The sequence below is a fragment of the Eumetopias jubatus genome, unplaced genomic scaffold, assembly GCF_037043125.1.
Source record: "Eumetopias jubatus isolate StellerSeaLion01/CBP00866 unplaced genomic scaffold, mEumJub1_p1.0 scaffold_3, whole genome shotgun sequence".
In the NCBI taxonomy this organism is placed as follows: Eukaryota; Metazoa; Chordata; class Mammalia; order Carnivora; family Otariidae; genus Eumetopias; species Eumetopias jubatus.
The window spans coordinates 27,304,420-27,316,480 of NW_028274809.1; the positions used below are offsets into that span (position 1 = coordinate 27,304,420).

At 39.3% G+C, this 12,061-nt stretch overlaps 1 protein-coding gene across 5 annotated transcripts in view; it reads right to left on the minus strand.

Annotated features, from left to right (window-relative positions):
- UNC80 (unc-80 subunit of NALCN channel complex) overlaps positions 1 to 12,061 on the minus strand; it is a 225,172-nt gene that overhangs the window by 78,020 nt on the left and 135,091 nt on the right. For all 5 annotated transcript variants that reach the window (XM_028112210.2, XM_088022040.1, XM_028112209.2 and 2 more), the window contains 2 exons: positions 5,905 to 6,012; positions 4,157 to 4,295 (listed from right to left, as the gene is read on the minus strand). In XM_028112210.2, coding sequence (XP_027968011.1) covers positions 4,157 to 4,295; positions 5,905 to 6,012 — 247 coding nt within the window. The remainder of the gene's footprint in view (positions 1 to 4,156; positions 4,296 to 5,904; positions 6,013 to 12,061) is intronic.

The following is a 12,061-nucleotide window of genomic DNA, read 5'->3' on the forward strand; positions in this document are numbered from 1 at the left end:
CTGACTGAAGTTGGAATGGATGTATTTAAGTTTTTAAATAATGAGTTTTAATATTAAAAACACACTGATAAAAAAGTTAGAATTTGGTTTTGTCTCGGCTGAAAAACCAAACTTTTCTTGGACTATCAGTCTGCGTTTCATAAAAGATTGTGAAAAGAGTGTTTTTGGTTTTTTTTTTTTTACCTTTTGAGTAATCTACCTGGAAAGCAAAGGTTTTGTGTCTTACCAAAATAATTTACTGCGCTTCATGTTGTCTTTATCAGGTCTTTGGTCACTTAAGAAAACCCCATTTTTTTTTTTTTTTTAGAGAGAGAAAGAGAGAGAGGAAGGGGGGTGGGGAGCGGGAGAGAGAGAATCTTAAATAAGCTCTCCACCCAGTGCAGAGCCCCACATGGGGCTCCATTTCAGGACCCTGAGATCATGACCTGAGCTGAAATCAAGTCAGATGCTTAACCCACTGAGCCACCCAGGTGCCCCTGTATTTGCCTTTAAAATCTATTGTGGCTTTAGTTAAGTAGATAATTAAGTATTATTTCATAGTGATCCGAGATCCTATTTACTCAAATGTTCAAAACTTTTGACATTTTGGCAGCTTCCCAAAATCAAATTCTAAATGAAGTCTCTTTGATTTCAAAGTAACTTTGAGTTTTCCCAGAGGGTCCCTAGAAAACCTAAAAGAATTTGTCTCTCACCTTGTAAAAGAGATGTTAAACTAGTTTTTTGGTATGTTAAATTATGTGGAAGCACTGTCAAGTAAGAATTGACAATAAACTTCTGAAGTTATAGGTGTATGGAAATATATTACCAATACAGATATTCCAGAAATTGTTCCTATTTTCTAGGAAGTTGGTCAATACTCTCATCCAATTATTATCCTAAATTATTGTGTACCAAAGACATAACTATATTTCTTTATCAAATGAACTCTCATCAGATCTTTAATCATGGCTACTTTTTTAAAGGTCTGTTATTTACAGAGAGTTACTGTTTTACTCTGATGCTTTTATGAAAGTGCTTCATCTTCAGAAAGATTCATGGTAATATCATAAAATTGAACAGGTTAAGAATTTCCAGAACTAATGGAAAAAGCAATTCAAGTAGAACAAGAATTAATGATATGAGACTGAGTGGACTAATGAGGGTGATTATAATTTTTTTAACCCTTTTTCTTCGAAACATTGCTGGTTCCTTAATGTTTTATTTTTCCAGATTTAAAGGAATGTTTTTTTTTCTTTTCTCTTAAGCTATCTATGACTTACAGTAATTTTATAAAGTCTATTGCTATAAATAAAATGGAAACATTTACTTTTTCTCCTTACTGATTCCTCCAGAATTCAGAAATTCATTCAGTATTCTTATTTTCATGACAACATAATTATTTGCATAAGTTCAATAAGAACCTGTTTTCGAATAACAGGGCGCAACTGGAAACATTGGTTTTATTACCAAGGCTTTGACTGGAATGTGGTATTTGAGAAGATGCATAAAATCAGATATGACCAGACAGTTTTAAGGGACTAAGGCTGACTTTATGGAGCCAATAAAAACTCATTGGAAAAACTGGCCTGGTATCTTGCTTACAAGATTCCCTGCAGCCTTACCAGGTGGGTAAGGAAGGCCATTTCCTGGGAGGCCTAGGAAACTCAAGATATCCTGAGGACCTCAAGAAGAGAGGAATTCAGCCAAATCTATAGGTATTCCCGGTGAATCCTGATGGTGAATTCTTTACTTGGCTTCTTCACCTGGAGAAGTTTTAAAAGGCCAATCTAAGATTCCTTATAAAAAGTTCCAGCAAAACAGATTTGAAAAAAGCCTATAGGATCAATCACTCTTCCTATTGTACTTAGATAAATAATCAGGCCAGGTTTAATGAGACTAGACTTATTTTTGCAAACAAATCACCCTTCCTGTGATTATCTTTGATAGAAATGAAGGTGAGTGTATAGAAAAAATTGTGTTTCAATAAAAAATTGTAACACTTGCGGATATCAGATTCTAGTCCTGTTCATCGTTTTTGATGTTTTGTTATTTATCTATATACCAAACCGGATCTTGAATTCTTCTAGTTTCCTCAAATATCTGGCTACAACTCCCCAAACTAATGTTTCCCACTTTCTGATTTGGAATCACTAAGAACAAAGACTGCCCTTGAAACGTCCTTGGAAGGGACCATACCAGCTCCTCCTTACTACCCAGATGGCAGCCAAACTTCAGGGACTTGAATGAAGTCCCTCATTAAAAAGAGATCCTCTAAACTCTTGAAACTGCACACCAGCTGGAGATCTAAAATTAAAATGGACTAGGAGGTTCCTCCGCAGATGCAGATGGCATCTTGGGGATAGCTCTCCCAAGATCGCAGAGCAAGATTGTCATCTCCAATATTAAACCTTCTTTCCTGTTGCCTTTTGGCTGCTTGCTTTTTCTCTGTTAATGAACAGGAGAGACCGTGCCCCTTAACTCTGGCAGCTATGGTTGGATCTACTCCTAAAGCTGTAGCTGTACAACAAAATCTCTATATTTTCTTGCTAACTTGGTTTTAGATAGTAGAATTGCTTTACTTCTTGGCTGAACACAGAATCTGCTGTGCCATAATAAAATACTCCTTGCTGCACCTGGATCAAAACCTCTGGTATTGTAGTGGATATAAGAAATTAACAAACAAGCCACTTGGCTAGAACAGGTATATTCCTTGACTTATTTATACCAAGTGGCTTGGTTCATGGGGACCCTGACTGAGAAGCATCCTTCAGTCTCTTGGCATTAAATTCCTAATAGTTCTCATTATAGTCTCCCTGGTGTGTTAACGTTCTCTCAATGATCTTAAATGCATGTTCACAACCATCAGCCATATATTACATGGTCTCACTGTGCTTGGAGAAGCAGAAAGAAGGTGGACAATGAGATGAACAGCAAAAACAATTGTTTTAGGATCTGACATCATAACCTATGAGTTTCATAATGAGACAAGAGCAACGTAACCCCTATCTGACTGAGTAGCACTAATACCAAATTTTTGGTCGATCTCTCATGTATGAGAGGATGACCAAGAGGGGGTAATTGTTAAATTAATTAAATAAGGAGACCATTAACATGATGTGGCTCTAATCGTGTGGTGACCTATGTAAGGAAACAAAATCTAAGCTTCTAAACGCCTCAAGGTTACAAATCATAATGCTAAGGACAACCAATCACAAACAGCCAACTAGGCTTTTAGCTACAGCCAGTCAGTAACTGCCTAACTTTGCTTCTGTCCTTTTTCTATAAAAGCCTCTCCCTGGGCTCCTGTTGGCAGAGTGCTTCTAAAACACTCCTAGTTTGGTGTTGCCTGATTTGGATAGATTTTTCTTCACATAAACTCTTAAAAAAATCTTCTAGATATAAAGGAAAACTCAAAGTTCAAAAGACTTTATGGTATGTCTTATTTGTGTGAAAAAAGAAACAACATATACATTGGTACTTTGGTATATATATGTGTGTGTGTGTGTGTGTGTGTGTGTGTGTGTGTGTGTATACACACACACATATATATATGTGCATGGTGTACCTTAGAAGGATTCAAAAATCATCACCGAGAGTGACTGAGAGAAAGTACTTTTAGCTTCATACACTTCTGTATTATTTGAATTTTTACCACATACATTTTGCAATTAAAACAACTCTATATGACTAAAAGAGTATGTAAAGAAGTGGAAAAAGGTGAAGAACCCACATTTTGCATGTACCTTTTATTAGCTATGTGGCTTTGGATAGGTCACCTAAATTTCAACAAATTTGTTTTAATACTGTAATTTGGATATAGAACATTATTGTGAACAATTTAATAAAGTTAATGATGGCGGTTCATGGTAAATCTGGGAAATCACAACACATAAAAAGAATTTCTCTCTTGTGAAATATAGTGACAATATAGGTTCCGGGGAAAATCATTTTTTATAATTTGGCAATGCCCTCAGAAAGACATGCTCTTTGTGCAGACTATGGGGTAAAAAGTAAAGGGTGTGCTTAGCACTTCAGCCTCCCTCCCTATAGTGTCCAGCTCTGTCTAAGGTTCTAGCAATTGTTGTCTATCTGACCTAGGCGTGAAAGGGAATGGATGCACTTCTTTCTTAAATGCTGGGATGAATGGCGACCAGAGTCATGGGTGATCTTTCTTTACCTGCCGCCCCTGCCATGTGCTCATCCATGCTGAGCAGGAGCTCCCAGGCAGCCGGCTGGATGTCTCCATACATCTCTTCCGTCAGAATTGGTGCTGCCTTGATTAACAGTGATAAAGGAGCAGGCGACAGGCTCATCACCTGGGAAAAGGTGGAAGTCACGTCTTAAAATCTTTGAAGACACTGACTCTGGACTCCTCTTGAAACCCAAGTACCACTTCCCTTCCCTGCTTTCCCTAAATGACCTTAAAATATTTTCTAAAATGAAAGCATATTTATTGGCATGGTGTATAATAAACTTTACACCTTATTAGTCGATGTATAACTACAGAAGATATACTAATTTTATAATGTTTTCACCACAAAAACTATTTTGCAGCCACCTAAGGAATAAACTATAGAATAAGCTCTATAAGAAAAGAAAGACTCCAGCCAGTATATCTTTTGTGTTAAAAGTCCTGGTGGACTTTCAAAGTATCCCGTTTTCCTTTCTGTTAGGAGTTGATGTCCACTGAAGACAATAGGCAGCCTCAAATTTGTAAAGGAGTTCCATTCAGAAAGTTAGTTTTTTCTAAGCCAGTAAATTTGAATGACATTTTCCCTTTGAAATATTGCATATTGTGGTTATTGCCCTATATTAGGCCACAAACATCCTATTTAATCCATTATTTCAGATAATTTATTTTTTAAAGATTTTATTTATTCTAGAGAGAGAGAGCAAGCATAAACGCGAGCAGGGGGAGGGGCAGAGGAAGAGGGAGAGAGAGAGAATCACAAGCAGACTTGCCACTGAGCGCAGAGACTGAGGCAGGGCTTAAGCCCAGGGCCCTGAGATTGTGACCTGAGCCAAAACCAAGAGTCTGATGTTCAACCACTGAGCCACCTAGGTGTCCCCATTATTTCAGATTATTCAGGTGATAAATGTAGGTTGTGGACAGTCTAGGTCTTTAGCCATTTTAAAAATTTTTCAGAAGAGGCACCTGGGTGGTGCAGTTGGTTAAGTGACAGACTCTTGGCTTCCCCTCAGGTCCTGAGATCAAGCCCCACATGGGGCTCCGTGCTCAGTGTGGAGTCTGCTAGAGATTCTCTCCCTCTGCCCCTCCTGCTCGTGGTCTCTCTCAAATAAAGAGATAAATCATTAAAGAAAAAAAATCTTTCCAGAAAAACAAGCTGTTTTTCACCCCTGCCCCATCCCCTGCCCTGGGAATACAGTGCAATGGTTTAAACGTTAGGTTGTAATAACAATATAACAATGTGTCAAGGACTGCATAAGTAGATAAATATACTGTCTCTTTTAATCCATGCAATAATCCTTTGAAATGGGCCTAGTCTTATAATCCCCATTTTATTTATGTATGAGGCAGCTAAGAGCAAGAGAAATTAAGCAACTTGCTCAAGGTCCCAGAGCCATAGCGGCAGCTGTGGGATTTGAACCCAGAAAATCACATTCTAGGAGTGGTGAGCATCGCCACCACCTGCTGGTGGGGGACTGGCTTCATGGAGCGGGGTGAGTGGGAGGAGGCACGGTTCCAGCCGAGCTCCCCAAGCCCTGTCTGTGGAAGCTGGCTGGCTAACAAGAAGGGATTTTTTTTGCTTGCACACTTGGTGGCACTCTTCCCCACCAATTAAAGTCGTCTTCAGGCTAACACTGTGCTGAGTGGCTCTGGACATCTCAAGCGTTGTAAACGGGATATCTGGCGCCCCCTCCCGATTACTGCTCCATGAACGTTTCTGATCCAGCGGTCAACACCTGCAGTCTGATGTATTTCAGCATTCCTGAGTCCTTTTTCCCTTCCAGGTTGGCCTCTGAAACTCTCTTCTTCAGAGAGGGCGTCCGTAGGCATGACTTCTCTGAGCACTGCAAAGAACATAAGTGATGAAGAGTGTTGCGTTCTCTCAAAAGCCAGCCGGGCTGTTTCCCCCCAATTTCTCCAAACAACAAATTTCATCTAATGGGAGGGACGATGTAGGTCTCTTTGTAGGCCCACACCTGAAAGTGATAAAAACAGTTAATTTTGGAATGAAAGGGAAGTCAGAGATATTTAGCTATGATGGAAACTGGGGTCCAAAGAAGCGGAATAACTTGACCAAGTCACAAAGCTGGCTGTGAGCAGAATTAAAAAAGGACAGGGTTCTCCTGACTTCCGTTTCAGAGCCAGTTATAGTCCATGAAGCTGTTAAAAGCACACATCTTTTAAAAAATTAAGTCAGTTAAAACCCACTCTATCGAATAGCCCCCTTTACAGGTTTGGATGTTACCCCCTGGCCATTTGGTCACAGAAGAAAGGATGTATTTCCTAAAGGAGTGTTAGGAAGTAAAAGAGAAAAGACTCATCAAGGAAGTACAAGTTCAGAGCATTTATCATCTAGGCCTGAGTTATAAGGTAAAATGGTTTCTTAAAAAAAAAACAAACCAAACTCATTTAAAAAACAAAAAACAAAACCATACTCGTCTATAGGCGGCAGCAGCTCTTTTTCCAAATTGTCTCCTGAACCAGGGTCCAGAAGAAAACTGACTTCTGCATAAACACAGAGGAGACAGGGTTTCCTTCCTCCAACCCCCAAATCCCAGGACAGAGCAGCTGGGAGAATGATCAGTCCTAATGTTGACAGGCTCCTGTTTATTTATCTCGAGTCTTGATTGCTTCTACTTGTGCACTCCGGGCTATGCAAAGAGGGACTCCATCCTTCTACACAGAATAAATGCTCATTTGTTTTTCCAGTTCCATGTCAATGAAACACTTTCTCCCTCAAAGCTGAGGATAAAACGGAAATCCTCAAGAATTTTTGAACAGAGCTTCACAATGTTATAGATGGATATATGGGAAAGAAAAGACAAATCTAAAAGTACATGAATGTTCCAAGAAAGTCTTTCAAAACTCTGACAAAAAGAAGACAATGCATCTGGTGTGTGACTGGTATGGAATGAACTTTTAGAATGAATCTACTTCGAAACAAATGAATCAGAGCTCTTGCTGTGTTTTCTAAAGATAACAACGTGGAGGCACATACTTGGGAACACATATCATTTGAGGAGATAAATCCTGCATTACATTTTTTTTCCCTGTGGATGTAAAAACAATATACAGCAAGATCCATGCCTGTTTTATAATTTGGAAACTGTTCTAAAATCATATGGCAATCATTTTCCATATAAATGTAGGGGTGTGTTTGACTTCCTTTTTAAAAAGTCAAGTTATTTTAAAAGGGGCATCTCTCTTATTCTACTTATAAAACTATATGTGCAAATTGCAGAATGTCTGGAAAACACAGAAAACCTTGGAAGAAGAAAACAAAAATTCCTATAATCCTTAACCCAGTGACAGCCATTATTTTGTTCCTTTCAGCCTTTTTTTCATTCTGTGCCTCTTAGCACAATGGTGAGGATGTCATTTATGTGGCTCACAATTTTAAACAACTCATTTTATTAGGATCTTATGATATTTCCCCAGGTCATTAAATATGATTTTCAAAATAGAATTTAAAATATGATTTTCAAATTTTATTACTATTTCACCCTTTTTCCTCTGGCTGGACATTTTGTCTTTTTCAGGGTTACTTTTGAACAATACCTCTTGGTTAAATTATAGGTTGTTTTTAATCAGGCAGATACCAGCTTAGAAGAAAAAGGGTGAACATTCATGTTTGCCTCTGACACTCTGGGAAATGCAGGATTGTTTGATCCTACTTACTAGTGACAGAAGCTACATGTCAAGCTTCTCAGATATCAAATACTTAATATTCTTGCATGCTTCCCTGGGAAGCATGGTGTGTTCTGGTGCCTCATCATCATTAGGATGCTTGTGTTAGAGGAAAGGGAAGGGAACTGGCACCAATCTAGGGTGATGGGCTAGTCACTTCTTCTGAGTGACTTGTCAAGGCTTGAAAGGTATGTATCAAAGATGGCGTACTTGGGTGATGGGCACTTGGGTAACACTGTGAAAGTCCTCAAGTCCCTCTACTGGTGTGAGCCCTAAGTCAGACTGACAAGCCTATCATCATTTGATTTTTGGCTTTTATAACTCAGTGTAAAACTTGGCTAGAAGAGAGCTAGTTGCTGGATGGAGCAGGAAGCTAGTTCTGAAGGCATCTTTTGTTATTAGTGTTTCATGGAAGAGTAAGAAATTTTGCTGGACTGTAAGTTGCATATGCTGTTTAGAATTACACATCAAGCTGGGACCTGTAAGGAAACCCAACACTAGTAATCCAAGACCAAAGGACAGAATGTATCACCAGTAGAAGATGGCATTCATTGTTGAGTCAGTCTCCCAGAGGGAGCTATGGTCAATGGCAGGCAGCTACACAGCTCCAGGAGGTGGCAGGGATCCTGGGGCATGCTCGCCGTGGCATGGTGTAGATCTCGGACCACTGACATTTTCTTGTCTTGGACATATATTCACCATACCTGGCTCTGTGACTTCTCTCCTCATTCTGACCACTATTGACTAAATGTGCAATGCAAAACAACCAATCTTCTGACTGGCCAGGGCTTTATCCCATGATGTTTGGATCACAAAGAGGAAGAGTGGAGCCCACCAAATTCCCGTCCTTCAGAGTTAAGGGACACAGAGTCTGATTCATATGGTGATGGTTGCTGGGACTGAGCAATGATGATGCAAACGAGATTTTCAGGTTACATACAAGATGAACAAAGCAGGCCGAGCTGGTCAGGGGCAGAGATGAGGGAGCAGCTGGAGATGCAGAAAGAAGCAGAGAGGAGAAACTATGCCCATTCTGATATGGACAGCAGCTTTGCTTCTCCTTCCTTTAGGGCTTGGCTCTTTCCTGGTGGGTCCCTGGTTTCATGAGATTCTGTTATGTCCTTTGAAGAAACTAACTATTTGAACAAGTTTCAGCGGGTTTCTTGCAACAAAAGATTACTAACCAGAGAGTCATAATACTTAATTATTTTAAATAAAAAATTTATTTATTCATTTAATAATTCAAGAGTGTTTCTTAGGAGTTAACCAAATGCCAGGAACTGGGCTAACCTATGGGGATGTGCTGTGGAGCAAAACTCCCTTGATGCTTGCCCTCATTGAGAGTGTATCTTACTAGGAGAGACAGTTAACAAATAAGCAAACAAATGAAAAATCATGGTAAGCAGAAAAGGAGACAAATGCCATGAATGAGGATGTACTGTGGAAATAATGTGGTATTTAAAATTTAAGAAAACTGGGGGTGCCTGGGTGGCTCAGTTGGTTAAGCATCTGCCTTTGGCTTAGGTCATGATCTCTAGGTCCTGGGATTGAGCCTCATATAGGGCTCCCTGCTCAGTGGGGAGTCTGCTTCTCTCTCTGCCCCTCCCCCTGGCTTATTCTCCTGTGTGCTCTCTCTCTCTCTCAAATAAATAAATAAAATCTTAAAAAAATAAAAAAAGGAATAAAATTTAAGAAAACTGGAGTCAGTCTACTGAGCTCTCTGGGAAAGATATCTTCCCGGAAATGTATTTCATGCCAAGAGTAGTCTAATTATTTCCGCATAGGTAACCTAGACCTTTGGGCATCACACATCTTTGACACGTGAATTTGAAAGGGGAGACATTCTAGCAGATGAAATCAAGACCTAGGGCCTGGTCTTGGTCTCACAACAGTGTTTTTCATAGCTTTGGAAAAATATTAGTCCTGCAGGAAAACAGTTGGCCTCTTGCCACTTGCATTGGCTTCACAGAATTTACAGACACTGTGCCCTTTCTTTTTCAGGCATGTATCACCTTTTACCCTCCTATCCTTTTTGGCTGAAAGGAAAAAAAAGTGTTTCATCTACTCCTTTTTTTCATCAGCAAGCACTAACTGAACATTTACTCTGTTTAGAACATAGCATTGGACAAGACACGTATATACAGGAAAAAAGTCAAAGAATTCTTTGGTGAAGGTAATACACAGTTTATAAAAACCCCTCAAGCTTGGAAGTGCACTAAAATAGACTAACAGGATGTACATTGTGTCTCTGAGCATTGAAATGTACATTAGCAGATTGATCCGAGTTACATGGGTTACAAAATGTACTAGTTGCCACAAATATATTCTGCCATAAAAACCAATTCAAAAGGAAACAGGAGTGAAATATCAATTTCTCATAAGGCTCCATTTTAATCAGAATCACTGATTTTATTCTTGATTTATTGCCTACTCTATTTTCATTTTGGCCCTAGAAATGTGGGCACTGTTTATTTATGTGACAGATTCAGCCCAGGAAACGGAAACATCATGAGAGAACAAAAAAGAGCTTGCAGAGGAGGCTGGCATTTTGAAAATAAAATGTTTATTGCAGCAGACTCAATACATTTTTTCAGCTCTTCACCTGCATGACTAATTTAAATATGTTAAGATTACAGAACATTTAACTCTTGCTTTACCTTCTCTTTGTCTTTCTAAAATGTAAGCATGCCTAAGGTTGGCAAGCCTCTTCTGCTGCTTCGGGCCAGTGTCCTTGGTGGGCTAGGGGTAGAGGGCACTCGTGAACTAGACAGCCCACTCGGCCGTTCAATATTTACTGGCCCTCTGCTCTAAGAGAGGAACTCTGGTAGGTATCACATAGGAAACAGTGTGCAAGACTGCTAGGTTCAAGTTTATAATTAGGTGGCAGAAGAGAAATAAGGATATAAGGGGCCCCATCTTGCAGGCAGAGTGATCATAAAACTCTCAGCGCTTACCACTACTCAAAGGATAAAGACTAAAATCCTTGCCACCGCCTGGGCAGCCCTGCGTGGTCTGGTCTCTATCCGCCTGTGCAGCGTGCTCAACAGTCCCTGCTCCTCCAGCCACGTCCTTCGTACTCATTCTGTATTCAGTTAACATCCATGCATCCTTCAGTCAAAACTCATTAGTCACTCTATTGGAGAGGTGGTCTGATATCCCCTGACAAGTTCAAAGCCTTGTTCATAAGCTGTCTCAGCACAGTGTGTTTCTTTTTCCCAATTTCACAGCAATCTGAGGCATTAATGTCTGTCTCTCCAACTAGGTTGTGTGTATCATATGAAGACAGGAGCCATATCTCTTTTGCCCATTATTATACTCAGCACATGGTATGGACCCAGCATGTCCACCGGTTCTTTAAAAGTTTGTTGAATATATACAAATGGATGGATGGATGGCTGGATGGCTGGATGGGTGGATGGATGAATTAATGAATGAAGAATGAGAAAAGCACGAGTAAAAGGCCATTGTAATTTAGAGGATGGAGGGAATGAAAACAACATTAATCATCCACCATAGTATGTCCTGTGGTTAACACTGGGAAGATCAGTGTTTGTGACTAACATAATAAAATAAAATTAAAAAAAATAAAGCTAACCAGATGAAAGTTAAAAAAAAAAACAACACTGGGAAGATCATAAATGGTTTCAAGGAAAAGGTGGCATTTGAGTTGGATCTTGAAGGATGTTTGGGTTTGGCCACATACAGAGATTACAGGTGAAGGAATAGCTGGAGCAGTAAGAAATCTCAGAGCATGTATGGTGAACAATGAACATTAATTTAGGTTGGTATATTTTTGCAACTTCCAACATATATGGTTTTCTCCTAAAACTAAGGGAATTTCTATATGAAGGAGAACTTACCTAAATAAAAAATTATATACATATCTATATACATATATACATATGAATATATATATATATATTTTTATGACATCATTGACAGTTCATGAAGTTACCCACATTGATCTATTCCCCAATGATTTTCCCTCAGAATATGTGTAGTTTGAATACCATGAGATACAGTAGAGTCTAGTTAAAAAGCTCTGGATTTGATATTCCGTCTTTCTAAATTAAAGTCTAGCTATGTATGTTACAGATGTGAACTGTGACAATCTCATCCTTCTGAGCCTCTACTTTTTCGTTTGTAAAGTAGGGAGTACAGTGTCTCTTGCACAAGGTTTATAAGAATCAAAAAGCCCTTTGTCAG